Here is a 20,758-nt window from a genome sequence, read left to right as displayed (position 1 = left end):
CAGCTTCTTTAAAACCCAAGGTTTGCATTTGTATCACTCTAAACGGTATTTGATAGTTCAACATCTTAAGAAATCGTAGTAGTTTTACAGGTGAACAAAATTCTTCTTTATCCATTAATTTCTTGATTTGATTGTATGCATTAATTACTTCCCTAAGACACGAGTGACCAGGTTCAGAATACCTCATTGGAACTTGTGATAGTGCATTCTTTTTGAAAAACCCACAATTAAGAGTTTCGATTTTGAGTCCGACCAGATGATAAGTTCATTAACTTCGTTCTCTTCTATGGTAACACCTTCCGTAGACTGTTCTAGTATGGTCACTACCTCCACGACCAGCGATAAGTTTAGGTTATATTGCAGATTGCATCGTCTTTGTCATGAAATAATAAGCAGTAATATTATATATTTTTAAGTTCCTGTAGGAAAAAAATGAACTAATATTAGCCCTCGGGCATGTTATAATATTCTGGAGATTAAAAGAGTAATATGGATTCATCAGATTCTTTGTCTCGTTTTCTCTCTTTCTTCATAGCAGTTTTCAGTTTTTGTTCTGTTGGTTATATTTTAGTTTGGTCTTCTGTTAATGCACTTATTTTCACTGCCACTTAATAACCTTCACACAGATCGTAAGATCTTTCTTTGGTTGCAGAAAAGTTAATGTAAGTTTAATAATGAACATGTGGCGATACGTTGACTCTCTAACAAGAAAAACTAAAGTGTTACAATACACCAAGAAACATTTTTGTCCACTCAAAAGATGTGCAGTCTTCAAGTAACATAAGAGCCTGCAATGTCTCATACTTAAGTGACAATACAGGGTGTTCAAACAAGAAGTCTTCGTACTTCTACGTTTGAGTATCACATTATGTATGGATGAACGCATTATATTCAGTTCAGTTGCTCTTTCTTCAAGTAAATTAGTTAACGATATCGGAGAACACGTCTTCTTACTTCCATTATGCATTTTTGATATATCCAGCAGCCAACACACGTTTATCCTAGTAAAGCATGGTTGCTCTACGAGTTGTGCAGTTGTTTGCCCTGTGTGTTATTGTTCGTACACTCACATACTGTACATGCCACTAACCGTTCCTCAGCTGTGTAACTGCAACTATGGTTTCATAACTGATATGCTCTACTTCATCTTGAACGTAGGAATACCAGACAGTCTATCTGTAACCATGAAGACACTGTCACCTACCAATACTCTAACTAAAATTACATTGACAATGGTTTATCTCACACCTATGGTTACGGGAAATTTTCAGACACCCGCATTAATTATTTTAATACATTACGTACATTGCATTAATTGTGACCTGACAACATTTCCTGCATTTGTTGATATTACCATTAGGCCCCTTTGTTCACATATATAGTTATCTGTTATTTTTTGAGCTGACAGTAAAATACACATTAAAAAATCTGTTTTACGCTTGTGCTCGGAGATATAGTACATTCAACAATGTGCACCGAACCCTTAATTGAATCTTACAACCCAATCTAACCTAAACTTAATTCGTACCTAACGCTTAAAGAACCTTCATAGCTCACTAATTATAGTAATGTTTTCCACATACTCGACCACCAACTTTTATTAGGTAACGGATTAACAAAAATACAGGTAAGTTGCAACTAAATATTATTTTATTACTGATACCTTAACATGCTTCTTGTCAGTTTTGAGGGTATACTGGTACCTCTTCCAGTTACACATAGCCCATGCAGATGGTGAAACTACTACTTCTCCTGAAGTACTTAACCTCTCCGCTCTCTTGACATCTACAACGGGCTTCCCAAGTTCAACGTAATTGCGGGTCTTCTCAGAGCCAACGAAGGCAAAAGTCATCTTCCCAGCTGCAATTGCTATTTTCACTGCAAATTTAAATAATAAAAAATACATTTTGGAAAAATAAGAGACACATCTAAAGAAGTGCTGTGACAATAACAAGATTAATTTGAATATGAATAAATGTAAAACTCTGCCCTTCACATTTAAAGAAAAAAATATTAACCATTTGCGTTCCAGGTGTCATTTTCCTATGTGCATGCTGTAATACCAGGTTTACACTGACTGTTAAAAGACTGTCTACATTGTTATATAGGGCATAGTTATTGTGCGAGCATGAGAATAGAATTCACATTACTGATAAAAACAATTATTTTCATTGCGGAACATTTGTACTGAAAAAGGGAAATTTTGATGTTCTGAAGGGATTTTATGCTGCTTCAGGTTGGCAACACTGACCGGATATAAAAGACAAAGGTTTTTTTCTTTCATTTCGAAACACGATAGAGAAAGTTGCATATTGCTTAGTCAAAACAAACAAATGTGTGTCGTAATTGAACACATGTGTTGCCAATCGTTTATCATCAAAAACACACATGACTTCCTTAAGCCTGCCATCTACTGAGACAAAACATTTTTTCTGTCTGTAAGGTGTTGTAACCAAAGGAGAAATAGTAGAATTAACTCTTCCGTTGCACCAAAAAAAAAAAAAAAAATCATCTCCAGGATTAATGCCACCATTAATAAGGCATACGTTTTCATGGATGTCATTGGTATTTCCTACGGAGTATTTTATGACATTCATATTGATGTCACTGGAACGCAAGAGGTTAAACATGACTAACCTGTTGAAAGAAATTATTTAGAGTCACCTAAATTAATTATCTAAGAGTAGTATGTGATCCTAAATTAGTTTTCACCCTCCATATTGAAACAACTTAAGTAAACCATATACAAACATTAGTTTTATTGCAAGATTAGACAAAACAATTAAAAATTATTGAATAGTAATAAAACTGAACTTTTGTTTTGTGAGGATGCATTTACAGTACTTGAATCTTTCTTGAACACCGGAAACACAGAAACATATTGGCGTAATTAAAAGGATACAACCAAAATCCTTCAAATTACTAAATTATTAGCTAACTAACTAACTAACTCTATGTCCTATGGGACCCGGAGTTCAATGCCGCGTTCACGAAAGCTCTCCATTGGTTCGTCTCTCCGACAATCGTCCAACGATCCAGTTTATCGCAACGGTCCAGATTCGGACGGTTTCGCGTGTGAGAAGACCTAAGATGTAATAAAGAAAATAGGTGAGAGCATCATCACTTTCACAAATCAGTTACATGAAATATTTCAGTCTCGTTTTACCTAAGTCATGCTTCCTGGAAAAGGAACAAATAAACATAAATGCTTTCACTGCCATTTATTAATAATAGTTAAACGTACCTGAAACACTGTATAAATTAAAAAAGTTGCTTTGCCTCAATATTATAGTTGGTTCGTAAAAAACTTCTAAATTTCTTGCAAGAACAAAGTCTTAGAGCGATGAAGCACGCGAACGTTCGTGATCAGATGGTGTGAGTCCATTTTCTGTATCTGATGAATCTTCTCACAATAATTGTTCTTTACATCACATCTGACGATTTATAAAGCGATTCGTTCGAAGAAACATGATAATTGTGTTATTCCACAATCAGGTCGAAGAAACTCGAATAATTCAGTGACTTTGACGGAGGTTTGTTTATCATACACCTTTTCTTCACATAGTTCACGCGCCGAATACTTTGTTTACCAAAAATTATCTTGTCCTCCACCATTTCTGATCACGAGGTGCGTTGTGGTATAGTTTTACTTTAGTAATAGCTGATAAAGTACTTTCAAAATACGTTAATATTTTTTAATCACCACTTTTGTAAATGACTTGTAAAATATTAAGTATAACTTCAACTTTTTAAAGATGTTACGTAGTTCACATCTTGGATAGAGGTATGGTATCAAGACATAGTTACATTCAACAAAATTTTGCTGATTCATCTCACACACCAACACATTCGTAGAAATTCTTAGCTTCTCTACACACGTTTTTCTCAACTTTCCTCTTCCATTTCTTCTACTCCTCTTTCTTTCAGTACTACCAGATGGTAGCACAATCAACGGAAAGAACACATATGACGAACTGTACGAAAACCAAATGAACACCACCAAAGCACACTAACGCAGAATTTGCGTTGAAGCGAAAAAAATATATCAAGCATAAATTTGGAGCAGTTACATTGGCGGTCGAAAGGAATGTAAGTACATTATTGAACAATAATAAACGTTCAAGAACGCTGCACTGTGATTTCACTTAAGTAATAAACAGTGTTCCAATATCAATCAGAACACAAGTTCACTGGGAATTCTATAAGAGCTTTCGCTCGGCGAAGACTTCATCAGATGAAAATGTCTCATTTTAGCACAGAAAAATAACGAACTCGTGGAGCATTTATACACATACATAAAAATTGATGGGGCTTTTGTATGTAAAGTCCTTTTTCATTTTTTTGGCACTGTTACTAAATTAAACAATCACATGTGCAATGACTTATATTTTAACATCCAAATGAATCTGATGATATGCTTTTAATATTTTACTTACAATATTGCTATATGCGCTTTTACTATCAATAATAACACAAACATTATACAGAAATATGTCATTATTTAAGCATAAAGTATTAACATTACTTATTTTACAATATCACAATTTTTATTTTTGTTTATTTATTATTATTTTATTTACACAGGAAAATTTTCAATTTCCTTCATTAAAGTTCGTGAATACGTTTGAACATTTCTGTAAACTGAATTAATTATCTATTTTACTATTATGAAATACACAATCTACGGAAATAAATTATAATTATAATAATTTTCCAACAATAAATGCAAAAACTAGAAAATGTGAACACAGACAAATATACATTACGAATTATTGGGTTTATCGGACAAATAGATAAAACACACGTTAATTAGAACTATACATTTCAATATTCCACAAGAGGAAATAAACGAACTTACTTTACATATAATATACTTAAACTTGCATATTGATGACGAAACATTCTTGAACTTCTTATATCATTCTAACAAAGTTACATAAAACAAAATTGTTACACACAAATACAAGGATTACACATTATTTAAATATAATAACTACATGAAATAGGTTTATTACCACTGTTTCGTACTGTTACGATAAGAGTGAGGCCAGATAGAAGTAAGTCTGCCACACTTTTACGCTAATCAGCGCCTATTCACTTAAATTTATAAGTCTCCCTTCCCCATCATACATTCAAAGATTTTTCCCACTCATTTGGAATGACAGCAAGACCTTCTAGTGAGGCATGAGTATAAAAACAACACAGAAAATGAACCCTAAGGTTAAAAACAAAATGAGGAGGAGAGTTGCCATTCATAATTCAATACTTATACAACAATATTCCACTGACACACAAAAGCTTACTTTCACTCTAATAAAATTAGAGTATATCATCGTTTACACTAATAACATTACATAAACGCTAAGCGATTCACCTCATACTGAGAGTGGTTTAAGATCTTACTACCAGTTGCAATAACTTGTCGCAAAAATATCAGCGAGACAATATGGCCACTCACGTAAACGAGAGTTTTCAGCTCATAATTCTTTTATGTAATAATATTTTTGAACAATACTTTCATACACATTAACACTTAACGTACAATCATGTTCGTGACTTTTTTTTTAACACGTCACGTCTATTTAACTTCGAATTTAACAAATGATTTAAAGCCAATATAAGTGTACGTCATCGACAATCTAGCTTATCATTTTAATACTGCAAATACGTGCCACATTTTAATAATTCTTTGAATAACAACTGAGTATTGATCTTATTACTTTCACTCGTGTTGAAAACAGACAATCTAACTTTGGTTACCTTTGAGAAATTCACGTTTACCAAAGTTTTAGGTTCACAAGAAACAACTTTTTCGCTGCTTTGTTTTACAGAATTGAATTCCTTTTCATGAATATGTTTCTTAGCTAATTCTAACCAGATGCTCCTACTTTTCTGAGTGGGTCTCCACACTGTCATACGATCAATAGAGTGTACACCACAAGATTCTTCAGTTAAAGGATCTACAAGTTCAAATACTTTATCCGAAGTCTTACTTTTACACAACAGAGGATTTTTATAGAGCATAAAGAACTTACGAATCTTTTTGTCTACAGCTGAACACAAATGTGATTCAAACAAAAATACCAAATCATTTTCTTTTATTTTATATTTTCCTTCCTGGAATGCATTATATTTCTCGTTTCTGTTTCTAACTTTTTCATTCCGACGATCGTCAGCCATTATGAGTTTATTTTCCCAATTTACAGGTTCGTTTTCGTCATAACTTTCGTTTGTTACAATACCAAAATGCTTCAACACAGAGTAATTTGGTTTTACATTTAAATGAAGATTAGCAGGGCTGACACCTAAACTACTACATACAGAGTAATTCAACAGAATGACAATTTGAGGTTCGTAGAAATACTTCGAAATTTCTTGCAAGAACAAAGTCTTAGTCCGATGAAGCACGCGAACGTTCGTGATCAGACGGTGTGAGTCCATTTTCTAAATCTGATGAATCTTCTCACAATAACTGTTCTTTACGACACATCTGACGATTTATAAAGCGATTCGTTCGAAGAAACATGATAATTGTGTTATTCCACAATCAGGTCGAAGAAACTCGAATAATTCAGTAACTTTGACGGAGATTTGTCTATCATACACCTTTCCTTCACATAGTTCACCCGCCGAATACTTTGTTCACCAAAAATTATCTTGTCCTCCACCACTTCTTATCGCGAGGTGCGTTGTGATATAGTTTTACTTTAGTAATAGCTGATAAAGCACTTTCAAAATACGTTAATATTTTTTAATCACCACTTTTGTAAATGACTTGTAAAACATTAAATATAACTTTAACTTTTTAAAGATGTTACGTAGTTCACATCTTGGATAGAGGTATGGTATCAAGACATAGTTACATTCAACAAAATTTTGCTGATTCATCTCACACACCAACACATTCGTAGAAATTCTTAGCTTCTCTACACACGTTTTTCTCAATTTTGCTCTTCCTTTTCTTCTACTCCTCTTTCTTTCAATACTACCAGATGGTAGCACAATCAGCGGAAGGAACACACATCACGCACTGTACGATAACCAAATGAACGTCACCAAAGCACACTAACGCAGAATTTGCGTTGAAGCGAAAAAAATATATCAAGCATAAATTTGGAGCAGTTACATTATGAATTTTCCGCCATTCCCCATCTCTGTTCCTCTTGGGTCCCAATATTCGTCTCGGGATCTTGTTCCCAAATACTTTCAGTCTATGTTCTTCCCTCAAAGTAAGTGACCATGTTCCGCAACCATACAGAACAACAGGCATGATTACCGTTTTGTATATTTTAAGCTTCAAGTTCCTCGACAGAATTCGCGATGACAAGAGATTTTGAACTGAACAGTAACACGAATTCTTTGCTTTTTGTCGACATTTAATTTCTTCGTGAATATGATTTTCGTCTGATCATATTGATCCTAGATATTTGAAAGTATTCACTTTATCAAAAGTATTATTTAATATTTTAACTCATCCATAATTTGCCATATTAGGTCCCGACGCACTTCCACGTATTTAGTTTTTTCTGCATTTTCTGCTAAACCCATGTCGCTGCAAGCGTTTAATAAGATAACTGCATTTCTTTCTATTGTTCTCCTATCATTCCCTGTTAAATTTACACCATCAGCGTATGCCATAACCTGGTGAATACCGTTTAACTCTAGGCCCTGGTTGCTATCTTTGATTTTCGTTATAGCGTATTCCAGAAAAAGTTGAATAATAATGGTGACAACGCATCTCCTTGTTTCAGGCCATTTTCGACGTGAAAGCTCGGAGAAAAATTTTCCTACCTGGACTTTACTTTGGGATCTATTTAAACATATCTTAATTAATCTAATTAGCTTTCTCGGTATTCCAAGTTCTCTAAGAACGTTGTATAATATTTCTCTCTTAACCGAGTCGTAAGCCTTTTTAAAATCAATAAATAGTTGATGTACCGGGGTATTGTATTCCCACTTCTTTTCGAATCCGCACTGATAATCTCCAATAATTTCATCTGCGTATGGAGTCAATCTTGCTAATAGAATATTTGAAAGGATTTTATAGGATTTTGACGGAAGAGAAATGCCTCGATACTTATTACGTCAGTTTTGTGACCTTTCCTGTGAATTTTAACAATGATTGATTATTTCCATTCTTGTGGCAATTCTTCCTTGTTCCAGATAAGGAGAATGAGTTTGTGTATCTTGTTCCACAATTTTTCGCCTCCAGCTAAAATTAACTCAGCCGGAATTTCGTCTATACCCGGAGATTTGTGTTTCTTGAATTTTTTTATAGCGATCTCTACTTCTATTCGGTTGGGTTCTGGAATATACGATTCTGCGGTGTATACCTCTTTTCTCTATGCACATTAGTTTTTGGCTACGTGTTCAGCAAATCGTCAAAGTAATCGAATATAATTACTAATATATTAAATATAATATATAATTGCTTAATTATTACAAAAAAAAACCTGGCGTCTATTTTAAATACGAATCATATCCAAAAATAATACAAAATTTCAATATGCACACTTTGAAACAGGGGAAAGAACACACGGAATATTTATTTTTACACAAAGTGTTATTGTAAAATTGATTGTCTCTACCTTATTATACTTCCACAGTTTAATTGTATGTTCTGTCAGGTTAAATATTAATATAGGATAACAAATAATAATATCCAGTATTTTGGTGCAAAAGGACAACCCTCTTCTCCTAACTATATGAAGGATGAGTGGTTCCTACAATATAATTGAAAGGCTGCTTGATAAAAATTTTTGGGATGTCGGAGACAGTATATAAGAATAAACTTAAGAATGTTATGCTGGAAAGAAAATATATAAATGTTAAAGAAGATTAAAATGTGAACAAATATATGTATACAGTAATGAGGAAGCTGTAAGAGAGCGTAGAAACCAATGTCTTGAATAAATAAATAAGTACATATCTTCACAGTGGCAAAACACTGAAGAATATATGTTAACGAGTGTTAGGTGTTTCTCAGTTAAACAACATTGTAAAGCCAATTTTATAATTACTGAAATTCATTGACTATAAATTGATTCAATAGGCTAATTTTGAACGTAAATGTTTGCATGGCCTCGATTTGTGAGAAAACAAACAGTTCCAATATGTCGAGGTACGAATTTGCCGTTCCACTTGTTTTGGAGAATTTGCGTCACGGTGCTACCTACTTTCCTTGCAAGCCGTTCATGATAAGAGAACAATGTATTTCAGTTACAAAAGAAAACAGTTATAATTCAACAGCTCAAGTTCTATCATTATTTGATAACATAATCCACTAAACCTCATCATTCTTTCTTGAAGACCCTCTTTTATTTATGAGATACAAACTATCACCTTGATTACTTACTGTATTATAAATACGTATATTATATTCTACAAAGATTTTGCTTCAAAATACTCTACCTTCTGTAAGTGTCTACCTGTTGAAGTCGAACACTTTTCATAGGAGACAATAGTGTAGAAAATAAGTTTAATTATATCATTATTACTTACCTCGCAATTCAACACCAACATTTGTATTAAAACTGCCCAAGTATTTCTGAATACACAGTCCGCAAGCGATCACCTTGTCTACCACATCTGAGGTACCAGGACTCTTAAGCTTCCACATAGCAAGTAATGCATCGCCTACCATCAATAAGTGTTATAAAATTAAGTGTTTTTAATATACTCGAACATGTAATACTTATTTTAGCATAAAGATATCACATTAAGTAAAGATAATGTTGATATTGAATAACCGAAATGTAATCTGAGCTTAAAAGAAATTACTATGATGGAATATCAAGAATGAAGAAAAAGCTGTAATATATAATATATGAATCAAAGTATCAGGGAATGAAAGACTGTTTTGGCGCAATTCTGTTTGGAACCATAATAAAATTATCTTCGGAGTGAAGTAACTTGAACATTACTAAAATAGCTCAATGTGGTATGGTCATGGTAAAAACTCATAGTTACTGTTATTAGTAAAGAAAATGAAAAGCACAGAAGAGTTTTTCAACAGTACCGGTACTTCAAGAAACTGCAAGTATTGCATTTAATAATTTGAATAATATTTATGTAAATATATAATTACATACTTTCTTCTCTAATAATAATAATAATAATAATAATAATAATAATAATAATAATAATAATAATAATAATAATAATAATAATAATAATAATAATAATAATAATAATAATAATAGTTTGAAACCATTTAACATTTGTTCACAAGGTTTCGTAAATGTCAATTTTACAATTAAAATATTGAAGTAACGTTAGATGACTTAAAGCATAAGATTGATTTTAACCCTCTCGTTATCAAGATTTTGGACACCTTTATTTTACCAAGCGTGTTATTTTGACTAACCCAATACGATTTAGTGTAAGATTTCTTTCTAGATTCTGATATTTTCAATGAATAGCTTTATTTAGCATTGAAATACAGTGTTACAAATTATTAAAAAATATTTAAGCTGATCAGAGATGAAAAATACAGTAAATTTTATATCATAAACAAGATAAATTCAGTATTGGACATACTTAAAATTAAAAAAAAAATGTATACATTTTGGTTGTAGTTGCAGTAAACTAGTACTTATCCTCAAAATAACAAATAGACCCTAATATTTTTGAAGAGTTCATTCAGGTACATTTTAGCACAAAATGCAGTTCACATGAATTGCACTTTGACATGACAGCAGAAAAGAAAGGCTGTCGAAAAGCTACGTTACCTACCCACAGATCTGAAGCGCTTGTGCGATGTCCGGAAGTTCGACCAGTCGCAATAAGAATTGCTAATGCAGCATACACTTCAGTTGTACTTGCATCATTCCATGACATTAGTTTGGACTAATAATCTATATTTCAAATAGAAGTTTCTCTTTTTGCTTTCCTGTTTATTTCGACAATAATGCTCACACTTTCTGGTGAAATAAATAACAGAAATGACTCTCTTATTGTTCTGGACGTTTTCTCACTATTCATTGGGCCAGTTGTAATTTTCAAAATATTGAAGTCGGCACCGCCCAACTTTTGGTAGTTCACTGGACAATTCTAGCCTAGTTCTAGAAACAAAAACATCTCCAATGTCTTTAGCTTCTTTCTCTACTTGCTCACGTGAATGTGTATTATCTTGTGATATTTCATCTTTAACTTCATCTACTACTGTGATATAGTCTTTGTTGAGAGGTTCCATATATTTATTCAATTCATTGTTAATATCCTACTCATTTTCATTGTCACTGTCATCGGAATTGTCTAGACTTTCCAATATACCCTCTCTACATAGTCCTTTGGACATCCTTACTTAAAGTTGAAATCTGGACTCATATAATTTCAGCTCAACACTGTACAATATATGTTATTTGAGCTAAACAATGGATGTATAGTAAAACTCAACAGTGAAAAAGATAAACAATAAAGATGAATTAGAGAAATGTTTCGTAAAACCTTCATTTGTGACAAATAAGAAAATAAGACATTTCTTACCAAGCGGGGTAGCTTCAAAACCCCGTTAATATATACAGTCTATAATAACTATAGAAACAAAGAAATGAGTTAGTCATAAGCAGAGATGGTCAGTTTTCCTAACCCTCCCTCACCCTCACCCTCAATTGACGCCCCTCATCCTCACCCTCCATCACACTCACCCACTATTAACGCGCTCCACTCACCCTCCCTCACACTCACCTTCCATTGACGGCCTCCCCTCATCCTCCCTCACACTCACCCTCCATTGACGCCCTCCCCTCACCCTCCCTCACACTCACACTCCATTGATGCCCTTACACTAACCCTCCCTCACACTCACCCTCAATTACTTTATCGCCCTCACCCTCAACTACTAAAATGAGGGTGAGGGCGGCCCTCATGACGGCAAAATGAGGGAGGATGACCATCTCTAGTGTGTGCACCTTCTGTTGCATTTGGGTGCAAATTCGTCAATACTGTAATTTCGGTAGATTTTCTTACAAGGCAGGGTACCTCGGTGTAACACGCCGATTTTGATAAGATTGTGCAGACATACAGATCATCAAAAAAGAAGCGACATGTATTTTTTTATATCGGCCAACAAGCGTATTGAAAGGGTCAAATAGGGACATAAAAATGGGGTCAAAATGAGATTTTATGCAATATAGCGAGAACGAGAAGAGATATCGGGAAAGGTTAAATGTACGAAATACTACCCATAGTTGACGCAAGCCATTGACGTAGAACTTACCCATGTGAAGAAAGCAGAACATCCGGAAATGGACCAATCACGTTTACAACATTGTCATAATGTGCTACAGAAATGAGTGAAGAGGGTGGCAAGGAGCAGGAAGAAAGAAAACACGAAAATGGAAAATACGTGTTTTTGCTTTGAGTTCATACGTCACCCGTTTGCGAAAGGGACGCAGATTCATCTCAGTGCACGAAGATTCATCTCTACACGCAAGAAGGATGCAAACGCCGTTCGTATAGGCAGCCAGCAAGACAGTACTGCACAGCGGGTTGCATATAAGATCAAAACCTCAAGTTGAGTGGTAGAAACGACTAATAGATGAAGGAATACGAGGTCAGATGACGTAGCACATTATGACAGGTGCAGGTACTGTAAGGAAAGAAAGAGCAAGTTGACGTTGTACACAAAATCAGTTTTAACAGTGAGAGTATTGGACGCGGCGTATGCAATACGAGCTGGTTTGAGTATACAAAGTTGCCAAACGCGAGGTGTAGAGCCAGCAAAGTGTATGTGCATTTGTGTCTTTCACAGGTACTATTCTCAACAAGACAAGCAAGGCGACGTTTAACTGCTTGTGAGACCTAGTGGTGAACATTGGACAGTGTGGTAGCTGGAGTGGTATTTGATTGTTGTGTAACTGGTGGTGTGTGCTTGTGCGTATTTGTGCGTGTGTCACAAAATTCAGGTGAGGTGTAAGTGGGCTTGTGATGTTTGTGGTCGCAAGATGGTCTATGTGAATCCCCTGAATGTGGTGGATATGCTAGTGGAGGCATATCAGGCAATACAATATGTCCGGACACCACGAACGGTAACGGAAATGGAGCTCAAGGACTATATTTTTAACATCCTAGAAAGTTTCAAGACGAATGGGCACATGTATGTTGAGATTGAAGAAGACTTATTATGCAGCAATAGATCAGACATCCCAAGTATGGCAAGTGAAGATGAGATGGATGAGTGGGATGGCCCAACGACCTCCAACGTACATACAACTGGAGTCAAGAGCAGAGATATTGTGGACATGGGATACAAGCGGAAGGCAGTATCGTTGTGGAAACGAGGGAAGAAGAGAAAGATGTCCTGGAAATCTGTACAGAAACACTTCAAGCGTGTCAAATGCAGAACAGATCTATATAGATGGGAGAAACAGATCACAGAAGGTGGAACCAAACGTGAAAAGCTAAACGTGATAGACCGAACTGTGTATGAAAAATTTGCGACAGCAAAACAGCGGCATTTAATTGTCCATGACACAGACTTGCAACGTTGGGCGTTAGAAGCAAACCAAACAACAGCCGTTGCTAATTTCAAAGCTTCGAAGAAATGGTTATGGCGCTTTAAAACACGTCACGGTATCGTCTCACGCAAGGTTACAAAATTTGTAACACATAGCATTACAGGAAGGCCACACAAGTGCACGAAAGCGCTAAAACCTTCGTCCAAAATGTACAATCACTCATTACTGCTCATGGCGAGGATAACGTATATAACACAGATCAGAGTGGCTTTGCTTTAGAATTTCACTCTGGACGCTCTCTGGCTTTGCGAGGCGAGAAGCATATTACAGCAACAATGCAATCTCTACCTGCCATCACACATAGCTACACAATACAGCCTGTTATATCTGCCAGTGGAAGATTGCTGTCGCCCATGCTCATAGTCTTGAAAGAACTTCATGGTACGTTTGGGCCACGGATTCAGCAAACAATGTTCCGCCCACAAAACTTATATATTTGTGCATCATCATCTGGGAAAGTGACAAAACAGATCGTTAAGACGTGGTTCCAATCAGTGTTCCTTCCACAAGTCAATGAGCAAACGGTACTGTTAGTCGACTCGTGGACGGGTTATGATCGATCCGACTTGGCAACAATAATGCCACAGGACAAGCAGTGCAACATTATGACGATACCTACACACACAACTGGGTTAATACAACCTCTGGATGTGTATGGTTTCAGAATTTGGAAGAACTTCGTACGCAAAGTATCTGATGCGGTACGCCTTCAGCAACTCAACATCAATCTATACAGCAGAGACAATATACTGAAACTTCAATCCCTTGTGCATAATCAACTTTCATCTCCAAGGTACATACATCTATTCCAATACGCATGGTTTTGTTCTGGATATCTTTCATCACGACCAGATTATTTTCCAAATCCAGTGGAGTTTTGTTTTCATCAGTTGACGTCATTGGTCTACGAAGAAGCAGAGTGCCAGAACCTATCCATCATCAAGTGTTCGTGGTGCAAATACTGTTTTTGTTTGGACGATTTCTTCCTGAAATATCATTTTTGTGCTACTTATCAGGAGTAAGCGTCTTGTTTTCAGCATACACCTCTGCTGACTTTTATGTTGTACGTACATATGTACGCGTATTTTCATGATATAATGTAGATACTCATGCGTAGAACTGATATTACTGTTGCTCTTTATCTTACATGTGGACCACCTGCTATTACATTCTACTGTGCAATATTTTGTGTGTGTGTGTGTGTTACTAGCTACAAACATTCCCGTTTCCAATATGTATCTCACCGTTGCTCCCATTGCACAATATATGCAACCCACTGTGCAGTATTGTCTCACTGGCTGCCTATACGAACGGCGTTTGCATCCTTTATGCTTGTAGAGATGAATCTTCGTGCAGTGAGATAAATTTGCGTCTCTTTCGCATATGGATAACGTATGCACCCAAAGCAAAAAAACGTATTTTTCATTTTCGTGTTTTCTTTCTTCCTGCTCCTTGCCACCCTCTTCACTCATTTCTGTAGCACATTATGAATATGTTGTACATGTTATTGGTCCATTTCCGGATGTTCTGCTTTCTTCACATGGGTAAGTTCTACCTCAATGGCTTGCGTCAACTATGGGTAGTATTTCGTACATTTAACCTTTTCCGATATCTCTTCTCGTTCTCGCTATATTGCATAAAATCTCATTTTGACCCCATTTTTATGCCCCCATTTGACCCTTTCAATACGCTTGTTGGCCGATATAAAAAAATACGTGTCGCTTCTTTTTTGATGATCTGTATGTCTGTGCAATCTTATCAAAATCGGCGTGTTACACCGAGGTACCCTGCCTTGTTAGTATCCTCTTTTCTAAAAGTATGTAACATAGTGAAATTTAAGTGAGCTTGTAAGAAATTGGGAAGGCTTGAACACCCCAAATTAGACCTAGTGACGCCACTGCCAACAAGCCACCAGTCACGAAAGACAAAGGGAAATATTTAATTTAATAATAATAATAAAGTTGAACTGTGTAAATTTAGGATTATAATTGTATATGAAAATCATTATAAATACAATTATGTTTTATATTTAATGGAGCTCTTCTCCCTATCGCGGAACTTATGTCTGGCACGGAATCGAACCCGGATAACCCAGGGATCTCTGCTTCAGATAATCGCTGGTTAGAAATGTTCTCCTTCAAATAAAATGAAATGAAATATTCAGTTTAACGTCCCACAAGTATGCTCCGAGGCTAAGAGAGACGATGATGATGAGAAATGAATCAAATGGTGGAATCAAGAAAGTGGGAGGGAACGGAAGATCCCAGAGAAAACCACCGTATGCGGTGTTTGTCCACCACAAAGTTCACTTGGCGCTCCTTCAAATAAAGTACAGCTACAAATAAAACATTTTCTACCCTAGAAGAAAGAATCTCCTTTGCATTGTTCCGTCCATTAAATGTACATATTAACAATTACTCTACTGAAACCATCCCTGCAACTAGTGATGTGAAGTGGAAAATTTTCCGCTTAAAACTTCCCATTTCTGAAAATTTTCCATTCTAAACAAATATTCACTATCAAGTATTAACTCCACATTAAGCCATGATATTGACTAAATTTATGAATAGAAATACGACATTACAGTAAATGATAATCTTCCAACTTTCTAGGTCCTATAATTGGAAATTATATAAATATTATTGAGTACCTGTTAATAAACCTAGTACTTGATAACACAAGAATTATATGATAGAACAAGCGAGTATCGTTCTACAGTATGAAACTACGGTAAACTTCCAAACTATACAAATTCAATAGTAAAACTGGAAATAGTAGAAACCGGAAGTAGTTGATTTCTACTACTTACGGTTTAAATATTAGGTTGTCGAAGGAAATGGGACCTACTATTGGAAAGACGAATCGTTTCTCGAAAACCTTTTCTCAATCGTGCTTACCGTTTTTGAGTTATGACCAATATTGATGAAACCAGAAGTGGTTCAACATAGCTTCTGGTTTAACTCGAAGATTGGTAAAAATGATGGAACTTATTCTTGGGATGCTGAATCGATTTCCGAAAACCGCTTGTCGATAGCACTTACCGTTTTAGGTTTAGGAAAACCAATATTGAAACCAGAAGTAGTAGTGAATTTATACCGGTTCCACTTCCGATTTTAGTGGAAATACAAGAGTACAGGTGATATGTCCCATTAAGACCTTAAATCGATTTCTGAAAACTCTTTATCGCTAGCTATGTTTTATATTCGTTTATGAGTTATGAATATGTTTGTTGAAACCAGATATGGTCGACTTCTACCACTTCCCGTTTAAGTAAGATTGTTGAAAGAGATGGAACCTATTCTGGCAATGCAGAATTGATTCCCGAAAATCGTTTGTCGATAGCTCTTACCCTTTTAAGTTTATGAAAATAAAAGTTAAAACCTGAAGTAGTAGTGGATCCTACCACTTCCAGTTTTAGTAGAAATGCAGGAGGATCGCTATTACCGTTTTTTACTCGTGGTCTTTAATTTGAAACCGGAAACTTCCGATTTCTACCACTCCCGGTTTAACAGATTAACAGCCAAGGTGATTTGAGGGTACCTGTTAAGTAGGAGGTTGTTGAAGGAGGTGCAACCTATTATTGGGATGCTGAATCGATTCCCGAAAACCGCTTGTCAATAGCTCTTACCGTTTTTCATGTGATACCTGTTGACAGACAGACACACAGACGGACACAGCCGTTCTCTTTCGTATGCATAGCGTAGTTTGGAAGTCTAAAAGTACGTATATAGCCAAAAGCAGGAAATATCTTTTTATTTCATAATTAAATATAAAGTTATTTATTGCGGCTTGCAGCTTTGTACTTTTTTATATATTTTTCTCTTACTTAAAAGAATAAATAAAGTTTTTTCTTAGTTACAATTTCAGAATGAATAAATATATGAATATTTATTAGTTTCTCTTCTGAACGAATAAATAAAAAACATTATTTCCTGAGAACTTCTAGTATTTTTAATGGGTTACTTTCGTTAAATTTTGAAATTTTCTGTAGCCAAAAACTTGCAGTAGATATTTTTATATATATCCTAATTATTATTTCTATAAAGTGAAAATAAATAAATATAGAAAAGTAATAAAGCTATGAGAAACATCTTGTTTTCGCGCATGAAAAGCGTATGAAACTGATGGAATATTGATATGACGATTTTCTGTGAACGACGATTAATTCTAAGAAAAAAAAAACTACATTACATTTTCTAACATATTTTCCAGAAATGAAGAATTGCAAGATAATTAATTTTATGAACCCTTACCCTCACCCTCAATTGACGCCCTCACCCTCACTCTCCCTCACACTCACCCTCCATTGACACCCTCACACTTACCCTCCATTGACACCCTCACACTCACCCTCCCTCACACTCACCCTCCCTCACGCTCACCCTCCATTGACGCCCTCACACTCAGCCTCCCTCACACACACCCTCAATTACTTTATCGCCCTCACCCTCAACTACTAAACTGAGGGTGAGGGCGGCCCTCATCAGGGCAAAATGAGGGAGGATGACCATCTCTGGTCATAAGTGCGAATACAATTTCAATCATTTTAGGACAAAGTCATGAAACCATAAGTATGTAGCTCTTAGGATATAATTATTATAAGAAAAAAATCAAAATGGGGTAGTCAGAATACCGTGGTAATGCGAGTGTCAACCTCAAACGAATAAGTTTTATTTATGGACAGAAAATTTTGCGTCAACTAGTAGGAAACAAACAAAATTTGAAAATATTGTACCCGAAATAAGTAATAAAAGGAAGGACATAATTATCGATATGCATTTCGTATGAACAACGAAACAAAATATAATAAATATGGATAAATTGACAATAATACTGTCATAATCAGAATATAACAACGTAAAAAAATCGCTCGGAGTCAGGCAATACTATTGTGAGAGAATTATATCGTATTTTCTGCACAGCAAAACGGGACGTACTGGGGATCCCTTAAACATTTGCTCATAAATTTTGACATTAGAAACACGCTCCTATTTCTTGTATTGATGGTGAGATACTCCAATAAGGTCACATCTCAAGCAGAGCAGAGATAACTGATGTGTTAGTTTACATGTGTCACAGGAGGTCGCACGTGCTAGTGGCTAGCCTAGCACATGAGTCTTTGGTTCGAGTTCTGCTAGAGATGCAGAAAAAAACTTTAGAATCATTAACTTTATTAATCATCCAGCTCCTTTAGCTTAAATTGTGTGATTATGAGACGTGTCACAGCAGTTTGTATCGTATAGTAATCATTTCTTCTTTTAATATAAACAGATTCGTCCACTAAAAACAACTGTTTCATTTAAGGCTTCACACAGGACTATAACAGTACAAGCTACCATAATTTGTTAGACATTTTGCAGCTATTAAACGAAGTTAAGATTTGAAATTGTGTATTTAGAACAGTGGTTCTCAACCTTTTCGAGAATATCATTCTTGGGTGGATGCGATTGCTCTGAGCGTTCCCCGCCGTCACCTTAACCCAATCCATTCATGCACAATGCTGAGCATAAAACTTCGACGAAGTAGTTTAAGAACCAGAAAAAAGCTTCAGTTCTTAAACTCTAAAAGTCAAGCTTAAACTTTAAAAATCAGTTTTAAAAATCAAGCTGACATTTTTCCAGGTTGGTTTTATTTTAAGAATTGAAGGCTTGAAAGGAAATTTTGTTTCTAAAGTTTCTCCCAGAAAAATGCGTATTTTTCATTTTTTTAAAAAACATAAGCTTGCCCTACTCACATTTTAAGAGAAAGGAACCAAGGAATGTTTCTTTGACCGACATTTATTATTATTATTATTATTATTATTATTATTATTATTATTATTATTATTATTATTATTATTATTATTATTATTATTATTATTATTATTATTATTATTATTATTATTATTATTGTGTGTTGTTGTAAACAGTGTAAGGTTTTGTTAATTTTTAAATGCATGAACCTTTTCGCCCAGTAAGGAGAAAATCTAATAGGCTTTGAAATCTCAAACGCCCCTAAATATTCTGTAACACGCCAATCACCACTTTTTGTTCCACCACACCTCCGGGGTGTTAACCCGCACGTTAAAAAACACTGGTTTGGAAGGTACTTACCTCCAAATTTGAGAACATCACCTTCGTGTGAAAGAATGACCTGGACAAGAGCTCCAATATAAGAATTGAGAGTCGCTGTCAACTGGTAAGTTCCTCCTTTCCCCGTATTACTGTACTTTTCACTTAATGCTGTAAAACCTAAGGATAACCATTTGATATTAAGCATTTTAATAATTATTATATAAGTTTGACATACTATAATAAACTATAAGGAAGAGTGATTGTTTATGATACTTGCCCGCTGACTCCCCCTTTAATTCAAAAATTTACAAGTTATTTATCCCCGTCACGATGAGGCCAATGACCTAAAATAAATATAATTTCGACGAAAATAGAGACCATATAATAAGAAAAATAATTTTAATATATATATGAAACTGAATATTTTTTTGACTCAATGACTCTTCAACTAAACGACCGATCTTGATCAAATTTTCAGTATAAACCAGGTTTGGGCCTGGGATGGCTTTTATTATTTCGCTTTCACGATGCAACTTAGGGGGAGGGAGGGGGAGATATATAAAAATAAATAAAATAATAGCTCTTGAACAACGCGATCGATCACGATCAAATTTTCAACATAAATGAGGTTCGGGTCTGGGATGTTTTTTATCATTACACTTTGACGGTGTAACTTAGGGGAGGGGGAGATACATAAAAACGATATAAATGACCGATATTAGTGTCAAATTTATAGGTTTTGGGGTCGTTGAGACGACCAGTGACATTTCGATGCGGTTTCAATTCAAAAGCAGCTCCCATTAGTACTCCTAAGAGGGAATGGTATGTAAAAATAATTAAAAATGACCGATATTAGTGTCGAATTCATAGTTTTAGGGGTCCCTAAGTAGAGGGTGAGAGTTTTGTTGCCCTTATGTCCAAAATGAAAATACTCTTCCCGTGCGAGGAACGGTTATTCTCCTAATGTAATAATAAAACAAAACAGACAAAATATCGAAATAAAAGTTAACTACTCGTATTTCATTCTCACTACAAAGGAGAGAATTCGGTCATTGCGACATGATTATCTCCCTAAACCTGACTAATATTATTAGAAGGCAATATTCTCTAAGGCAATATCCTGTGCCGAATAATCTGTGGAACAATACAATCTTCACAATAAGGAGGGTTGATGCCATTATTGAA

At 35.2% G+C, this 20,758-nt stretch overlaps 1 protein-coding gene across 1 annotated transcript in view; it reads right to left on the bottom strand.

The window, feature by feature from the left end:
* LOC145672642 (adenylate cyclase type 10-like) overlaps positions 1-20,758 on the bottom strand; it is a 387,700-nt gene that overhangs the window by 356,384 nt on the left and 10,558 nt on the right. Inside the window, exons 3-5 of the mRNA XM_081741804.1 lie at positions 19,613-19,750; positions 9,502-9,636; positions 1,664-1,878 (exon numbers count right to left, since the gene is read on the bottom strand). Coding sequence (XP_081597930.1) covers positions 1,664-1,878; positions 9,502-9,636; positions 19,613-19,750 — 488 coding nt within the window. The remainder of the gene's footprint in view (positions 1-1,663; positions 1,879-9,501; positions 9,637-19,612; positions 19,751-20,758) is intronic.

Source organism: Thermobia domestica, chromosome 16, assembly GCF_964235325.1.
Source record: "Thermobia domestica chromosome 16, izTheDome1.hap1.1, whole genome shotgun sequence".
Taxonomy (NCBI): Eukaryota; Metazoa; Arthropoda; class Insecta; order Zygentoma; family Lepismatidae; genus Thermobia; species Thermobia domestica.
The sequence above is the reverse complement of the archived record's forward strand: the minus strand, read 5'-3'. Positions and strand labels throughout refer to the sequence as shown.